Here is a 19,203-nt window from a genome sequence, read left to right on the forward strand (position 1 = left end):
GTACTTGAACAAATGTATTTTCTTTGATTAATCGCCCTTCTTTTCTTGACCAAGCGCTGTAAATTAACCATTTATTTGTTTTAATGACTTGACTCAAATTGACTTTGACTTTATTGGTTTATAAAAAAAACAAAAAAGCAAAAATAGGGTGTATTTTTTAGGATTAAGTAAGGGTTTAAACAAGTATAGTTTAATTGGAGGATTAATATCCAACTTACCCCCTAGAAAAATGACGGAAAATACGCGCATACAAGACTCTCTAGACATGGTCAAAATGTGACATATTATGTGTGTGCTTTAATAGTGAATGTGAGTGACATACTTTAACTCTTGTGTGAGACCATGAGGAGACTATGTGCCTAGACTCAATTAAGGATTGTACATGATTACTGTCATTAATAAACCGATTAAACCGTTTAAGCAAATTGATTAGTTAGACTCGTCGTGAAGACTCGAGCAGAAATATGGACTGTCGTCAAATGACATGACTATCGCCAGACGCTAAGGATCAGCGCCAGACGACAACATTGTCGCCTGATGCTAATCACTAGTGTGTGGCGCTACAGTCCAGACCTCTGCGCCATTGCTGGAACATTGATCTAGGATTGTTTCCAGTATTTTATTCTAAAGGGACAAGCCTAAAAGTCGTACTAAGTCAAGTTCGATCAATTTATTTAGACTTTAATCATTTATTAATTAATTAATAAAATTAGCAAAGTCCTTTAGTCATTAATGAATTTATTGAAACTCATTCACAAGTCAAACAAACGGTTAGGGGAAACACATATAAGATATGCATAACAAATAATGCACAAGTAGTCACATAATCACAATATGATGCAATGAGTTTGCAACCTAACCATGGCTCTAGTTCTCTAAGATTCAGGATATGGGTTAGTCAACGAGGGTCCATGGTTATGAGTCCGGATGCACCGTGCGGAAGCCTTACCTTTGGAAGGGTTGGCGCGAGTGGATGGGACCCCGCGAGTTAAACTCGCTTTCATGGTTTGGTGAATTCAATAAACTCGGATGTACCCTTCGTTGCTAGGAGTGTTCGATTAGATAAATGGAGCGTGAATTCCCAGAGGGTTATGGCCATATGTAGAACACATATGGGTTTCAGAAAAAAGGGAAAAACTCAATCAGGAAGTAAAACCGAGCAAACAGTACTAGAAAAATAGTCAAAACAAGAAGGTAGATTTCTAGCTCGGTATTGGAAGAATTTGGCGCGAGAAATAGCGTTTGTCGCCAGACGATGCCGCTGTAGCCAGACGACAAGTACTGTCGCCAGGCGACAAAGCCATCGCTCGGCGCTGTCGCTGTTTTCTCAGCGCTAATTCCTACATGCCTCGGCAGCTTTCTGTTCTTGAATTTTCCAGTTTTTTTTCGTAGCATTATTTCGACTTTAGTTGTGAAAGATATTTCCCTAATGTCCTACGTGTAAAAATCCTATGTTTTTGATGCATTACGGATGGTCTTTCCAATGCGAACCTTTTTATGTTATGCCAATAATGTTAATCAAAATTACGTACATGAAATACTTAGAACTTTTCGAGTCTCATCCACTCATTCTAAATTATTGCCAAAATAAATTTTAGGAATTAAAATAGAAATACTCCCCAGTGGAGTCGCCGAAAAACTATAGGGAATATTTCAAACATCCCACACTTGAGCCCCACTGTGATCATACACTACTTAAGCATGGTGGCGTCCAAAGGGAAGGAAGTTAGAGCAAAAGAGTCGCCAACAAGTTTTAGGAACTTGTAAACCGTTCATAGGGTAAAGGTTACACCCCTTAACGATCCAGGAGATCGTTAACTCCAAAAGGTCTGGAACCATGACTGGAAGTTCGGAGATGAAGGTACAAATCCAACCTAAAAGAGATTGAATCTGCCCAAAAAATAGGCCTGTACTTTATTCTTCTTGTATTCATGTGCGCTTTCTGACTAACATACAATCAATAGATTAACCTTAAACCTGTTTAATCAATAGTTACATGAATGACTTAGTCTCTGAGTTTAGGAGAAGAAATGTAGAGGCAGAACAAGCTAACCAAGCACATCCTATGGAAGAACCAGAATCACCTCCACATCCACCCCCACCCCCACCTCCACCTCCACATGTGAATGAACCAGAGTCACCTCCACTAGTGATGAGCCACATAATTAGACCTAGTAGTGAAGAACCTGTGATTGACCAGCTTCTGATTCAAACAAATATTCAGCAGCCTCTGCTTGAAACAAATCCTGAGCAACCTTCAAAAGAACCTTTGGCCAAACTGAAACCTAGGAGGAGATTGGTCAAGAAATTTCAGGAAACCAAAGATGTAGATGCTATGCCTACAGACCCATCACTAGATGATTTTCCTACTGACCCCATTGTAGGTGACATGTTCCCTCCAGAGTTTAATTATGATCCAACTGTAACTGCAGTTGATTTGCAAAATGAAGTTGAGGATAGTGGTGTGGACATGTCTAGTAAGGAATATACCAAGGGTAGGAAGGCTTTTGAGAAGGTAGAGGCTAAAAGTGCAGCATCAAAGGGTAAGGGCAAGGGTAGGGGGAAAGGTGATAATTCTGCTGTAGGTAAGGGCAAGGGTAAGGCCACACCTATACAGTTAGTTTCAGTTGGGCATGGGAGTGAGAAGTTACCACCTTCCCCAATATCACCACACACTGTCTTCAAAGAGCTACCTTTGAGAAGGAGTCCTAGGTTTTCACCTGCCCAAGTCCCAACTAAACACAACACCCCCCCTACCTAGATCAAGTCCAAACAGCCAACCATCACATATAATCACTGACCCTAACCTATTTGCTAGGAAAATTCCCAAGACAACTCAATTTAGGAAGGGTTTGTGGACTGGTCAGAAAGGTAGAGTGCCTAAACAGGGTGTGGACCTTATTAAGATAGGGGAGAGTAGTGCACCTAGTGCTAGAAGGAGGGTGACATATGGTTTGGGTGGTTCTGGTGGGGGTCCTGAAGGTTCTGGTGATGATTCTGAGGATGATTCTGGTGGTGATGATTCCGGTGATGATGATTCTGGTGGTGATGATTCTGGTGAAGACTCAGATGAAGAGATATATCCAGATGGTGATGTCCCTGAGGATGAGTTGCTTGAATTAGGCAATGTTCCACATATAGAAGACAACTGGGAACCTAGCTTTTGGTCAGCATTCATTGATGATTCTGATGATGATAATTACATGGATAAGCTTTATAAGCAGGGAGAGATGTATGAAGAAGTAAAATTTGGGAAGATAGTGCTTAGGCCTTGGATGATATTCATTGACAAGGGCCATTTGAGAGAGACTTTGAAAGATTATGCAGTGCAGGAAGGCTTTGCAATAGCTGTTGTAGCTGCAGACAACAAGAGGTACACTGTCACTTGCTTGGCACAGTTGTGAGTGGAGGCTGCATGCTAGTAGGCTCCCTGATGGTAAGACATGGGCTATCAAAAAGATATGGCCAGATGTCCATAACTGTAGAGGCTTAGAGATGTACAATCCAATCCGTACAGTAAGATGGGCTGCCCCTAAGGTTATGGAAGACATAAGGGCTAACCCAGATATCCCAGGGAAGGCCCTAAATGAGCTTCTATTACAGAGGTTTGGCATTTACTTGAAGCAAGCCACCTTGTATAGATTGAAGAGATTTGTTGTTCAGGAGCTATTTGGAGGACATGATGAGTCCTACAGTCATCTTCCTAGATATGCTGAAGTCATAATGAACACCAATCCTGGATCAAAGGCTTTTGTTACATGGCATGAGAGTGAAAGCATTCCAAGAGTCAACTTATTCAGCAGCATATTCATCTCATTTGCTAGACAGTTCCAAGGCTTTCTTGCAGGATGTAGGCCATTGATTGGAGTTTATGGTGCTCATTTGAAGGGTAATTATGGTGGAGTTTTACTGTCTGTTGTGGCCTTGGATCCAAACAATGAGATTTACCCAGTTGCATATGCAATTGTTAGTAGTGAAGACAAAGATACTTGGAGTTATTTTTTCTGGCACATTCACAACATAGTCAAAGATTCAGGGAGAAAAGATTGGACAATTATTTCTGACAGGTAAAAGGTTTGTAAATATTTACTTTGTTTCAGTTTCTGATTGGTATATTAAATTACAAATACATGGCATAACTTTTTAAATTGTGTTGTTGTAGGGTGTTGATGTGGCATTGAAAAGTGTATGGCCAGAAGCTAAAAGAAGATACTGTTGCAGACACTTAAGTAGGAATTACAAGAAGTCTTTCCCAGGTCCACTTATGTACATTTTATTCTCGAGAGCTTGCAATGCTACCAACAAATTCACATTCAGAAAGGCTATGGAGAGACTTCAGAAAGAAGGTGGTGAGGATGTCATGCAATGGTTTGCAGATTTAGGCCATCAGTCCAAGTGGAGTAAGCACAAATTTGATCCAAATGTGTGCAATGACTCCAACACTTCAAACTTTGTTGAGAGTTTTAACTCAACACTTGGAGCTGACAGATGCAGGCCAGTATTGACTTTACTAGAAGGTAATGATGATCACTGCATACTTCATTTTCACACTTGCAATTTCAAATTCCTAAATTATCTGTTAATGCTGTCATAGGTATCAGGAGAGTGTGCATGGTCAGAATGGCTTCAAGACATGAAGCTGCAATGGGTTTGAGTGATGATGAGCTCTGCCCCAAGATAGCAAAATTGGTCAGAGAGATTAGCAAAGCCGTGGCAACTTGTAGAGCTTTCCAGTCAAGTCCTGGTGAATATGAGATTCATGAGGGGAAATCACAGTTCCCTCTAAGCCTGAATTCCAAGATTTGCTCATGTGGAGCATGGCAATTAACTGGCATACCTTGCAGACATGCCATTAGAGCAATGACTCATGCAAAAGTGGATCCTCACAAGTATGTCAGCTCTTGGTATTCTGCACAGACATACCAGAAGGTTTACAGTCACTGCATATTCCCCATACCAGACCTTGCTTAGTGGCCCGAATCTGCTGCTGAGAACCCTCAACATGTCCACCCACCAAAGATGAAAAGGGGGGTGGGCAGACCTAGCAGAAATAGGAAAAGGGAACAAGGAGAAGACCAGCCAAGCAAAAGGTCAAGGACTGTGAAATGCTCAAGTTGTGGATGTTTTGGACATAACAAGGCAACTTCCAAAGGTGGGTTGACTGGGAAAGAGCTCTGGAGAAGCACTTGTGATCAAGAACCCAAGAGTTAGAGATCAGACAAATGCTGCAAAAGCTGCTAGATCAAAATCACAAGCTGAAGGTTCTGGTGCAACTGAGCTCAGCAGTTCACAGCTGTCAAGTCAGCCACAAGACCTGTCACAATCTTAGAGCTGAGTCAAGGGATATATGCAGATTTGCTTTTGGTTTTTTTTTTCTACAACTGATGCATAAGTTTAAGGTTGTTTGAACAGAAACTGGTTAGGATTTTTTTTGGTGAAAATGTGTACTTGTTTTGAACAAAATACATTCAGTACCTTTGCTGTAACCATCAAATGCTTGGGTTGTTTTCTTTTGCTATAACAGTAAATATATGGCTTTTGTCTAATTTATGTCATTTTGCCTAATTTTGATACCTTATTTATGTTGTAGAACCATTTAGTACTAATAATTACAGAAACAAGGAAAAGAACATAAATTAAACACTTTTATTTATATCAATTCGAATTAGATTACATAACTAATTTCCCATTGCAACTGATACACCCACTCTTAACCTGGATCTATTTCAAAACAACAACCAATAAGACAAAATACATAACAATTGCAATCTTAACAACCATATGGACAAAATCAGCAAATTCATCGGTTTTCTTCATGAACTCACTGAACTCTGCCCTTAAATGTTACACGTGTGCTGCTTCTGACATGTTACCAGGTCTTCCACCAACATCCCTCACTATGTGTTCATCACTAACCCACAAGAAAAATCCACAAAGGCTGCACTTGTAATAGGGCCTTTCTGGATTTGCTGCTGAGTTTGAGAACCTCATGTCCGCACTTCTTGGAGGATATATTACAGTTGCAGGTAATGCTTTTAACCCACACACCTCTTACAAATACGTTGCTTGAAATAGACCTTGTGGAAGACGAGGAAGCCATTGCTGATTTGATTGAAAGGAAAAGTAAGAAAGGGAAAAAAATTCAAGGAGAAAGCAAGAAGCAGAGCATGTATTTATAAGTGTAAGTGTGGTGGGAATTGTGTTTTTTTTTTCAAAAATTATGAGGGAATTGTCGGAGGGAAAGGTTGGAGGGAGAATAAGTGGGAGGGCATTGAGGTCTTTTCATCTTTTTCGACTAAAAATGACCTTAGATCCCTTGACTAACGTTTAGTTAACGTTTTAGTTACTGTAGTAATTAGTTGCTAATTATGAGTGTACCGCTGATAATCAAATTTTAATGAGGTGTACCAAAGATAAAAGCCAAAACCACGAGTGTACCAGTGATAATTACCCATTAAAATTTCATCAATATTCTCGTTTTCAAAAAAAAATTTCATCAATATTCTCTGGAAAAATTGTGAAGCAACAGAAGAAAACTTGAAGCAGTTCAAACTTCAAAGTAGCCAAAAAAGGGCTGAAGAATTTGGAGAGAGAAGAAAATGGCGTGTTTAATTGCAGTTAATTTCTCTCCTTTTCCAATCGTCTCTTATTATTTCAGGGTATTACTCTTTTTTTCAATTTTGCGCTTTTTATTTATTTTCCTATTTTCATTTGAGCTAATGTTATCTTACATTTCACAAGTTTTCTTTTGAAGAATCTGAAGGCTAATTGCTGTATTTTGTAACTTACTTGTATAATGTTATTCATTAAAATCTCCCAATTTCTCATTTTATTCAAAGTGTAAAGCAAATTATCACTCCTTCCGTGTTTTTTTAAGTGTTACACTTTGACCGGCACATAGTTTTAGGCAATATAATTGACTTAAATAAAATAAGAGGTAAGTGGGATAGTTGGAGTATTAAAGAAAGACAGTGGGCCGGGGTTAATAGTTTATTGAAAAGTAACGAATGTGAGAGGATAGATATAATAAAAAAGTAGTAGTGGGTTTGGGTGGGGACCATAAGAGGAGAGAGATATTGTATTTTAATGTAGCTTTTTGCTAAAAAATGAAGTATAACACTTAAAAAAACACGATCAGAAATGAAAAGTGTAACACTTAGGGGCTGCCTGGAATAGGTGTAATGGGAGGGGAAAAATTACATGAGTAATAATTCTGGATTATTTTAAAGTTTAGATCTAGGGTAATTAATCTATTTCCCTAAAAAATGAGGTTAATAGTTACCCACCTCCCCCCTAGCATAACAATTTCCCCCATAACAATTCCTCTTCTATACTGCATCTTCTTTTCCCATGCTATGTACTCTATCCTTCACCTTCATATCCCTCCACCCAATTTTATAGCCGCCTGGTGGAAGCTGCTAGCCGCCATTATAAGTATAAAATGAATTATTACTCTCTAAATCAATGCTCAAGTAGAATCTACCCCGTTAGATATTAGCCCCTTCATTATTTCTGGAATTCCAGGCATTAGATTCTGTTATTGTTGGATAGTTTCAAACCCTTAAATTAGTAGGAGACTTTGAAAATTTTGGACCGTTATTTGATATAGTTATAACTTTTAAGTAGGTATGTGACTTTTGAGGAATATAATTATGATAATTCATTCATCATACTGTTTTAGGAACTATGACAAGGTTTTTAGGACATATCAAAATAGTGTATGTACCTATCATATTAACTTAGATGAAGTATGAAATTGTTGAAATACAAGTACATTGTTTAGATGAGACTCAGGCTTTGCTGATTGAAATTAAATTCAATTATAATTGTTGGTATCAAGAAATCAATTATAGTTGTTGTTGATTGCAAGAGGTCAATTGTGCAGCTATCTGCATTCTACTATGGTATCCAAGTGAATATGTAGTATGCGACATTGTGTATTTTCGAGGGTTGGGCAGTATGGGAACTTTGAGTTGGAACGAAGAGTCTGAGTGAGTAAGATTGGCCTTAGTCTTTTGGAGGTATTATAGGGCGCAGCTTAGAGTAATAGGACGTATCTCATTTCTTCTGCTAATCAGCTTTGTTCATTAGTCCTTTACTACTTGGTATTTGCTTGAAATACACATATCTCAATACTTCTGTTGATTAGTTTCACTCGTAACCTTGTGTCTGAATGCAATATATGATGACACATTTCGAATATCAAGAGTTCCCTACTTCCCTGAGCTTCTTTTCGGTGTTTTTTCCTTTTAAAAAGCTATGGCGCTTAGCCCATTCCCCCGCTGATGCAGGGAAGTTGGTGGGGTGATCTGGCTGTTCATGTGATTACTCTGGGAGTAAGGGTGAGGAGGGATTGTTCTCTTGTAGAAGCACCAAAATATATTAGCAACTTTTACATTGTTACTACTTGTATTATTTATTTTTTTAGTTTTGATGATTGGTTTTACTGACTTACAAAGTAATTTATTCACTTCAGGAGCTACAGCCCAAAACAAGTGATCACCGTGTAGTTTCAAGTCCATGGTCTTTAAGAGCATGTAAGTTTCATTTTGCGCCATTAAGGTTTTCACTACAGATTTCTTTACATGGTTTCAAGTCTATGGTCTATAAGAGAGCATGTAAGCTAAGGCACTTGACTTGATCCACCTTTGCTTCTTATATCAACTTTCAAATATCTCTTCTGTCATGTTCATCTTGATCTTAATTTTCTTCTTAGGAGCTGGTGGCATGAGACTGTTGGTTCTTCAAAACTGCTATATTGCTCCCCCCTAGCTGACTATCCGTGTCATTATGGTTGTAGCTCATTTTTTACTAATTATTTGGTGGGACTTCCAAGTTCCCATAACTAAGGCTACATGAGAACAATTAAGCAATTCCTGTGAAGCTCCCGACTCTGATGAGTTTGATCAATGGGTTAGGTTTGGATTGTTGATGTATGTTTGGAATCAAATGTCTTATAGGAATCTCTGGTTTGGAGCAGGAATAATATGAAGCCTAGAAAAAATGGTACCATCATATATATGAGAAACTGATTTTGATGTTATACTTCTGATCTTGGCTGCTTGGTAATTTGGTATAGATCATAGTTTTAACAACTAGGATTCACGTATTCTCTTTGTTTTTTACCTTCTGCATTTTTTGTTTTTGACCCTTCTCTCACTTTCTTTCTTTTGTTTTTGAACCTTCTCACCTTATTTTTCTCTTTATATAGCTCTTTTTTTCCCTTGAGAAATATTGCAAACATGGATGTCTTATACGATGCTAATATATTCAATATGGTTTCATATAATCAATAATACATTTTCAAACTTCCTTATGCTAGAGTTGCTTTTAAACTTAAAATTGAATTGTTATTCTAAAATCATATCCTATGCTTGCAGCATTCAGAGTCATCTCCTCTGCCTGCATCAGGAATCACACCGCTGTACAGAGTCTGTACTCAGGGCACCTGATTAGAGTACCATCTAGGGATTCATTTGTTCTATCACCCCTTTATTCTGATGTAAGTTACAGTCCCCAAACATTAACTGGCTACTGGGTTGGACCCGATACTGAGGATGGTTGGGGGTTTTGTAGAAGCTTTTATTGATATAATTCTTTAAATCTTTGTCAGTTATCCATAATTTCATTTTTGTGTTCTTGGCCTCTTTTGCTCTGAACAACTAATTATTGATGCATATTTGGGCTGATTGCGTGATTGGTGAGCGAATTTGTTGTTCATGATGAATCATGAAGCACAATAGGTAAGATACTCTCCTTTAGTATTGTTCGTGTACACACCCAATATAGATGGAAGCATAGTATTCAGAGAAATTTTAAGTTCTAAATCATCCGACCATGAAACAGGGCTGTATAGAAGAAGGCTTCAGATTTGTTCTCTGTGCTGTTCCTCTGACATTTCTGGCTGCTTTCCTCCTGTAAATCGCTTCACCAGAATTTTCTTTTACATGAATGACAGGAGCATGGTTATATGGATGACATTATAGGCCCTTTATGGTGCAGCGACAACATGAAAACGATTCATTAGTTTAGGATCATTTTGTCAAAATTGACCCAACCTGAATAAGCTCACTCGAAATGTCAAGTAAGCAAGATAATAATGGACTTCAATGGCTGTCTAAGATATAATTGGCTTCTGAACTCCAAATTACCCAAGGATTATGACACTAGCCCAGAGTTGATACTGATACTTTTGCTTAACTTGTTTTGGACTATTCAGACTTACTCTGTATATGTGACTGGTCATTTACAGTTTACACACACTACTATGAGGCAATTTTTTAGGAGCTCGTTAGTAAAACTTTATACATCATCATAGATTCATATCAATATACTTTATATGCAAAAAATATATTTAGGTTATCAATAGAATATTACGTAGGGATGGGGTTAGCATAACAATATGCTGACGAGTTTAGAGGAACATAAAGGAACAAATATGAATCAGTTAATTACGAGCAAAACTAGTGAGTGTAATGTAACAAGAGCTCAGTAGAACTTTACGAGTTTGACAGAAGAGGCTATCACCAAAATGTTAGAGCTTTGGAACTTAAGTTACGTAACGCAGGATTGAAGATAATAAGTGAACATCCTCAAAATGGAAGAAAGAAGGAAAGACTAGCCCTGAAACAGTGTTGCCTAAAGCTATCAGCTATCAGCCTAAAGACTAGCACTTAATACCATGGATAATTGGATATGACTAAAGGCACTTAATTATTATTGAAGAATAAGCAGTAATCTGCAGCAACACCATCTGAAATAGCTAAAGGCCCCTCCTTAACCCAAACCCGAGTAGAGTACTAAAGAGGTGCCTGAATTTTATCAGCACTCCACCTCTGCTTAGACTCTGGAGAGCTGAATTTTATCTTGCACAGGAACTCCAAAATAATTAGAACGACCCTAAAGGCATTAGATCATAATGTGTCTGATGTTAACTTAAAATACGAAGAACAAAATTATATTGTACAGTTATCAATTATTAAAACACTGGTAATTAAAACATATTAATATAACGTCTTTAAAAAAAAAAAAAAAAAACTTACATTACATGATCGTCAAACTAATTGTCAAATGATAACAAGTTAATCAAAAAAACCTTCTAATTTCTCATTGTATAAATAAAGAACTTCGGAGTAGAGCTGATCATCAACCCAATTATGGTCTGACAATAATTGAGGCCAATTCTTTGAAACAATTCGGCCATCCTCTCGAAATGTCAAACATAAGTAGTAATCACTGTCCAAACCATATAGAACTGTGTCCTTGGATATTCGTGCTTCACGAACAGGATCAGGAGGGCATATGAGCCATGGAATTGTGGAATCCCAAAGCCACGGCATTAAATCTTTACTGAATAACAGCTGATTTGAAAAAAAGAGAGGGACGAAAACTAGAATAATCTCAGAATCCTTACAGTATTCTTTGATACAGTATTCTTTTTTATTATAACTGCACCAATTACGGATATGATCACCTTTTTGGGTAAGTAGGTAACCATGTTCATGTTTCTGTGTAGTAGAAAACAAGAGAGACTCTAAAGTTAGGTTTTGAAGCCTTGCAGTCTCTTGCCGGGCAATGGGTTCCGCAGCGTAGGGATACATATCATAGATTGGGTCAAAGTCGGTAATAGCACTAGCTGCATTTATTTCTAAAAATTGATCTTGAGGTCCTATGATGATCAACTTCTCACGATCAGACCTAAGACAAATATTCCACAGCCTACGGCTGGTAGAGTTGTCGAACGGCAACACCCACCAGGAAGTTATCCCCTGATTAATTAAAAAGGCATTGGCAGAAGCCATGAAATGCAGAGGGTTATCATTAAAGCTGAGGTAAACCACAACGATCTCCAAGTCACGGTGTTTTGCTTGACATTGTTTAAAAACCGTGTTGATTTTGTATGATAATCTGCCATAACGGCACAAGTACAATCCCACAAGCTTATGTTTGAGATCGGAAACACAAGTGGTGGCAGTAGCAGTGAGGTTAGATAGGGAATGATCAAGTGGAAGACCCAAGAGATCCTCAAGGGGCGGTATAGGTCTTCGAGTTGACCAATCACGGAAAGTGGCTATTAAGGTTGAGAGGTGATCATTAGTGAAGGGAAAATATTCAGCACCATAAAGAACGACATCGTCACAATCTTGGTCCAAAACAATATGGTTAGGATCTAAAATAAGAGCAGGCAGAGAACAGTAACGGGGCCTCAACTCAGAAAGGCGATGGTAAGAGGCGGAGTCCCATAGGGGGATAGCAAGGGAGGAGGGGAGGGCCGATAAAAAAGAATTTAACAAATAACTATCTTCGTATTTGTGTTGCCATTCCGATTTTATGTTGAGAGCCACAACCAACTGACAATTATTGGACCACAGAGGAGTAGATAACGCGGCTTTAAGTGCCCAGCAAAGTTCGCCAGGATAGGAGTTCGATAAAACAGGAACCTCGAAGCAGTGGATAATTATGTATTTGCCCGTATTCATAAGGCTAGAAACACTAATTTTATTACCCTTTTCGTCAACCAGGAAATCCCGCTGCCTGCTACATAGCAATGATACTATGTCTACTTTTGTGCCTTTAATACTAATAGGAAAAACGGAAGATTGGGAACGACTAACCGGAGATTGGGAACGACTAACCGGAGATTGGGAACTACAAACTGAAACCGGAGATCGGGAACGAGAACGAGAAACTGGAGATTGGGAACGACTAACCGGAGATTGGGAACGACTAACCGGAGATTGGGAACGACTAACTGAAACCGGAGATCGGGAACGAGAACGAGAAACTGGAGATTGGGAACTACAAACTGAAACCGGAGATCGGGAACGAGAACCCGGAGATAGGGAACGACAAACCGGAGATCGGGAACGACAAACCGGAGATCGGGAACGAGAACGAGAAACTGGAGATTGGGAATGAGAAACAGATCTATCACCATCATCAAATTCATCGCTTGAAACAAAAACCAAAGAAGAATCACAAGGAAAAAAACCACCAAAACACGCCATGGAGATTCTGATTCAAATTCTAACCCACCTTTTTTTTTTTCTAATGATGATTGTGAATAAAAAAAAAACCTAAGGAGTAGATGGGTTTGTATTTATAGGAAGATAAGGCGGTGCCTCCTCAGTCCTGAAGCTATTAGGATTGCCAAGGTCATACGGTGTGTGTATACACGAATCTGATACATACTTGTATTTATATTTAGGAAAATTTAATTATAATAATCCAACCTTTACGCGGTCTATTTTTATTAATCCGACCTTTTGAATATTCTACAATAATTCAAGCTTTAAGGGTGTTCTATTTTATTAGGCTAAGGTGACCTACAACCTGATCTTTAGTTTTTTTTATTTTTTTTTTCATTTTCAAATTTTTTAAATTCATTTTCAATTTTTTAAACTCTTAAAAAAAAAATCAATCCTCCCATTCCCCACCCCCCCCCATTGATTCCGGCCAACCTCTCCCCTTCCCGTCTCTTTCCAGCGTTCCGGCCAGCTCTCTCCCCAGCCACCTCCTTACTGCCCTTACCCCCAGCCACAGCCACCCTACCCACGACTCAACAACAATGAACCCAGATTCCATAACCATAATTCCCGATTCAAACCCCAACTCAAAGCGCCGCAAAATGCCAAAACTTACACCGTCAAATTCTTCTTCGACATCGACACCGTCGCCACCTCCACCCCCGCTGTCGCACCAAAATTAAATCAGATCAACTAACCAACCCCACAAAAATTACAACCCAAAAATGCAAATCAAAAGTAGATGTTACAAACTGAAGAAAGAATCTGAAAATATCGGAAGCTTTATTAATCTCCATTAATGGCTTTGAACTGTAGCTTTATTACAGAGAGAAAGAAAGAAGAAGATAGTAGGAGAAAAATATGAAATGAATTAATTGCATGTAAATATTAATACAGGAGCTTATATATTGCTCTGTATTTATTACAACTAATTCGAGCACTAAAATACTCTAACTAATTGTGCTGAGGTGGCACTAGTTTGTTACAGTTGTAGCAACTTGAGACACGTCCCCCCCCCCCCCCAAACTTGGGATGGTTTAAACATACCAAGTTTGGACTTTAAGACTTCAAACTGAGCAGAAGGAAGGATCTTTGTCATGATGTCAGCTAATTGAGAGGTAGTAGGCAGATAAGTAAGCTGCAGCAACTCTTCTAGGACCTTTTCCCTTGTGAAGTGACAGTCTATGTATAGAACTGACATGTTGTCATAGTGTAGCTGCATAGGTTTCAAATCATCAACACCTAGCTCACCTAAAATTCTGACTAACCAGGTTACCTCTGAAGCAGCAGAGGCCATAGCCCTGTATTCAGCTTCTGAAGATGACTTAGAAGTTGTTGGATGCTTCTTAGATTTCCAGCTGATAGGGGAGTTGCCTAACAACATCACATAACCAGAAATTGACCTCCTTGTATCAATACAGGCTGCCCAATCTGATCAATAAAGGCTTGCAACTTGAGATCCAATCCACCCTTGAATATAATGCCTTGTCCAACTGTTGCAGCAACGTAGTTAAGAGTATGATGCAAAGCCTGTAAGTGAGAACTTCTTGGAGCTTACGTGAACTGACTTAGATTCTGAACTGTAAAGGCTAAGTCAGGTCTAGTGTGAGTTGAAAATTTAACTTTCCCACTAAACATCTGTATGTAATGTGAAGGGTCTGTCAACAAATCACCATCAGTAGCTTTCAGCTTAAGATGAAGGGGAAATAGAGTAACAACAGGCTTGTAACTTGAAATACCACACATCTCAAGCAATTCTCTGGTGAATTTAGCTTGTGACATAGTGACAGCTTTATCTTCATATCCAATCTCCATTCCCAAGAAATAATTCAAAACTCCAAGATCCTTGATGGTGAAAGTATTATGCAAGTGTGACTTCAAAAAACTGATCTGCTGTAAATCATTTCCTGTGATGATTATATCATCAACATAAATAGCAACAATTATTATGTAATTTGCTGTTTGTTTAATGAACAATGAATAATCATCTTTGGATTGAACATAACCCAAAACTCTTAGTTTAGAAACTAACTTCTCAAACCACTGTCTGCTGGCTTATTTCAAACCATAAAGGGACTTTTTCAGTTTGTAGACTTTGTTACTAGGGTTTGGCACTCCCTCAGGCATTTTCATATATACCTCCTCATGCAAATCTCCATGGAGAAATGCATTATTAACATCTAACTGAAAAATATGCCAACCTTTGTGTATAGCTAAGGCTATGATACATCTAACAGAAGCCATCTTGATGACAGGTGAGAAAGTCTCCTCAAAATCAATACCATACTTCTGATTATATCCCTTTGCAACCAATCTGGCCTTAAACCTTTCAATAGTGCTATCTTTCTTCATCTTGATTTAAAAAACCCATTTAGATCCAATTGCTTTCTTCCCTGCTGGAAGATCAACTAAAACCCAAGTCTTGTTCTGTTCTAGTGCTTGTAACTCTTTCATTATAGTCTCTTCCCAATTCTTGTCACCAGCTGCTTCTTTATAAGACACAGGCTCTTTGACAGACATTACTCTAGCAATTAAGGCTTTGTGATCATCAGAATAAGAAGTAAAAGCCACCAGATTACACCAGTGGTCTATATTAGCAACTACATTACCACATACATACTTATCCATCCAACCTGGAGGTTTTCTTGGCCTTGTGGACTGTCTGATTGTATTAACACCATGAGAAAGATCAACAACAGTTGACTCGTTATTACCCTGACTTAAAGATGTGGTTGCAGAAGAACTGGAACTTGCTGTGGTATCAGCTGGAACACTTTGCTCAGTAAACACATCAAGGATAACATCATCAAAAATAGTAGGAAAGGGTGTATGAGCTGGCAGAAAGAAGGGTGTAGGCGCTGGTTGTGGATTATTAGAAAGATGAAAAGGTAAGTGTCTTTCATGAAACACAACATCCCTTGACACTGTAATTTTCCTAGAAGACAAATTCAAAACCTTATTATACCCTTTTTGTGTAGGAGAATAGCCAACAAAGACACTGGCATCAGCTCTAGAATCCAGTTTTGATCTATGTTGTTTTGATGTTGAAACAAAACATAAACACCCAAAAGCTCTTAAGTAACTGTTATCTGGTTTATGACCATGTAACTTTTCATAAGGTGTTAGATTACCCAAACTTTGAGAAGGCATCCTATTTATCAGATATGATGCACATTGAACATACTCACCCCAATAGCTCATAGGAAGTTTTGACTGAAAAAACAAAGCTCTCCCAACTTCTAACAAATGCTTGTGTTTCCTTTCAACAACCCCATTTTGCTAAGGTGTGTCACTACAACTTGTTTGATGAAGAATACCTCTGGAAGTATACAACTGCACAATCTTACCCTCACATAACTCCTTAGCATTTTATCACTTCTTATTATTTTCACAGAAGCATTGTACTGATTCTCAACATAAGTAACAAAATTAACCAAAACATCAACTGATTCTGTCTTAGACTTCAACAAATGAATCCAAACATTCCTTGTAAAATCATCAACTATTGTCAAGAACATGTTACACTTATTATGAGTCATAGTCTGATAAGGACCCCAGACATCAATATGAATAAGCTCAAATGGTGCAAAAGACTTTATGCTATTATGAGGAAAGGATTTGCTATGCTGCCTAGCAGCAGGACAAATGATGCAGATTATATCACCTGAAACTCTATGACAATCTACACTATCTTGTATCAAATTCAACTGACTAAATGGTAAGTGACCCGTTCTAAGATGCAACAACTTAGCCTGATCTACAAGACTAGTACAAGCAGTACCTGAAGATCCTGCAGCTGCTGCTCCAACTCTTATTCCCATACCAACTTCAGCAAAGTACAAACCATTTCCCACTTTACCAATAACAAGTGGAGGTGTCATAGAGTGTTAATCCTGAATAACACACTTATCAGGTGTGAATTTAATGTACACTGCCCATCTTAACAAAGTTTACTGACAGAAATCAGATTGAACTTGAAACAAGGCACAAATAACACATTTTCAAGAACAATACTCTCACTCAACTTAACTGTACCAACATGTGTCACCTGAACCTTAGACCCATCTGGAATAGTAATGAAATATTTCAAATCATTAACTATCCTATAGAAATCAAACAAATCCAAACTATAACACATATGATCACTTGCACCACTATCCACAATCCAACCAGAACTATAAGCAGGTGATAACATACAATAGTTACCTGCAAAAAGAGCACTTCCATCTCCACTTTCATTCATTGACTCTTCTTTCTGTCTGTTGAGAAAATTCCTGAGCTAACTGAGCTCTTCCATGGTGAAACTACCAGCATCAGGAGCAACAGATTGTACAGGCACCTCAAGCAAATCACCACTACCAAAACTACTCTCTGCATAGTTAGCAAACCTCTTATTGCTCTGACCTTGATTGTAACCAGGCTGCCCCTTGTAACTAGGAGGAAACCCATTCAGCTGAAAACATTTTTCCATACTATGTCCAGTTATTTTACAGTGATCACAATAATAATTGATCGACCTTTTAACTCCACCTCCTCTATTAGACTAACCTTGCTGGAAACCACCTCTATTGTAACCACCTCTATTATATCCTCCTCTATTATACTGATTACCCTTATATCTATTATCAAACCTTTTTGTAGCAAAGGCTACAGGTTCAACAGTATTCTTCTGAGACAAATTGCTTAACTCTCTGTGTTTCTCTTCTTGTAAAACCATCATGTATGCTTGTGCTAGAGTAGGCAAAGCAGGCATCATCAAAATATTTGACCTAACATTTGCATAATTGTTAGTCGATTTCATCAAGAACACCATTAACCTTTGATCTTGCTGAACTTTCACATACTTTTGTGCCAAATTACAGGTACAACCAGTGCAGGAACAAATAGGCAATGGACAAAGATTGTCCAATTCATCCCATAACTTCTTAAGCCTATTATAATACTCCGAAATTGAGTCTTCATCTTGAGCAGCATTAGCCAAATCTTGATGTAATGCAAATAATTGTGCAGAAGAAGCATGACCAAATCTTTCTTCCAAGTCCAACCAAATTTCTCTTGCTGTGTCAACAAACAGAATACTATCAGCAACCTGTGGATCTAAAACAGCTATAATCCATCCTATGATCATGTTGTTACACCTATTCCATGCCCTTAAAGTGACAACATCAGTACTAGAAGGTTTAGTCAAAGTTCCATCTACAAAACCCATCGTATTTTTAGCTGTTAAGCCAATCATTGACCTCTTCCAGTTTCCATATCCATTACCATCAAAAACACTAGCAACAAGCTTCATCCTAGTAAAATCAGAAGGATGCAAATAATATGAACTAGTTGGATCTTGATTCAGATCAAGAACTCTATCACTCCTAGCCATTTTTAAGAATCAATTTCACAAACACAAGATATGCACAAAAAATTCCAAACCCAGAATAACCAGAATCAAGAAATTTAATTGATTCAATCGATTCAATCCAACAAACAAACCCAAAAACAATTCGTACAACAAAATCAATCAAACTCAGACAAACAGAAACAATTTGAATCACTATCGAAACAATTGATTAAACCCGGAAAACTGAAGGAAAAACTCACAAAGATTTTTCTTCAAGAACTTAGCACAAACTTCGCACTAATCAGAATCGCAACACCTCGCTCTGATACCATGTTACAAACTGAAGAAAGAATCAGAAAATATCGGAAGCTTTATTAATCTCTATTAAAGGCTTTGAACTGTAGCTTTATTACAGAGAGAAAGAAAGAAGAAGATAGTAGGAGAAAAATATGAAATGAATTAATTGCATGTAAAGCTTAATACAAGATCTTATATATTACTCTGTATTTATTACAACTAATTCGAGCACTAAAATACTCTAACTAATTGTGCTGAGGTGGCACTAGTATGTTACAGTTGTAACAACTTGAGACACGTGCTTCACAATAGACAACAAGAAACAAAAATCAAAATGAAGAGAACCAAAAAATTATCTCTTGGAAATCGCGAGGAGCAGCTCAAGAGCGCAGAGGAGAGAGAAGATCCATGAGCTTTTTCCATAGAAGTCCATCTTTGATCTTGAAATCGGAGGAGAGAGAAAGATGAGGAAGGGAATGATGGGTTTTCGATGGTTTCGCGAGATGTCTGGGTTCGAGGGTTAGGTTTCAACGGAGGTGGTTCCTTGCT

At 38.2% G+C, this 19,203-nt stretch overlaps 2 protein-coding genes across 2 annotated transcripts; one reads left to right on the forward strand and one right to left on the reverse strand.

The window, feature by feature from the left end:
• Positions 1-3,495: 3,495 nt before the first annotated feature.
• On the forward strand, positions 3,496-4,971 carry LOC145603959 (uncharacterized). Its single transcript, XM_081659925.1, has 3 exons — positions 3,496-3,966; positions 4,163-4,517; positions 4,595-4,971. Exons 1-3 carry the CDS (start codon positions 3,496-3,498, stop codon positions 4,969-4,971), a joined length of 1,203 nt encoding a protein of 400 aa, XP_081516051.1.
• Positions 4,972-17,568: 12,597 nt separating this feature from the next.
• LOC145603960 (uncharacterized) lies at positions 17,569-18,399 on the reverse strand. The gene has a single exon (XM_081659926.1). The coding sequence runs from the start codon at positions 18,397-18,399 to the stop codon at positions 17,569-17,571; it is 831 nt and encodes a 276-aa protein (XP_081516052.1).
• Positions 18,400-19,203: the final 804 nt, after the last annotated feature.

Source organism: Chenopodium album, chromosome 22 (genome assembly GCF_948465745.1).
Source record: "Chenopodium album chromosome 22, dcCheAlbu1.1, whole genome shotgun sequence".
Taxonomy (NCBI): Eukaryota; Viridiplantae; Streptophyta; class Magnoliopsida; order Caryophyllales; family Amaranthaceae; genus Chenopodium; species Chenopodium album.

Excerpts from the sequence above, each read along its gene's own strand:
- LOC145603959 (XM_081659925.1), top strand. The coding sequence starts at position 3,496 with ATGTACAATCCAATCCGTACAGTAAGATGGGCTGCCCCTAAGGTTATG. Across the intron at positions 3,967-4,162 it reads ACCCAGTTGCATATGCAATT|GGTGTTGATGTGGCATTGAA; the intron begins GTTAGTAGTGAA and ends GTGTTGTTGTAG. Across the intron at positions 4,518-4,594 it reads AGTATTGACTTTACTAGAAG|GTATCAGGAGAGTGTGCATG; the intron begins GTAATGATGATC and ends ATGCTGTCATAG.
- LOC145603960 (XM_081659926.1), bottom strand. The coding sequence starts at position 18,399 with ATGGCTAGGAGTGATAGAGTTCTTGATCTGAATCAAGATCCAACTAGT.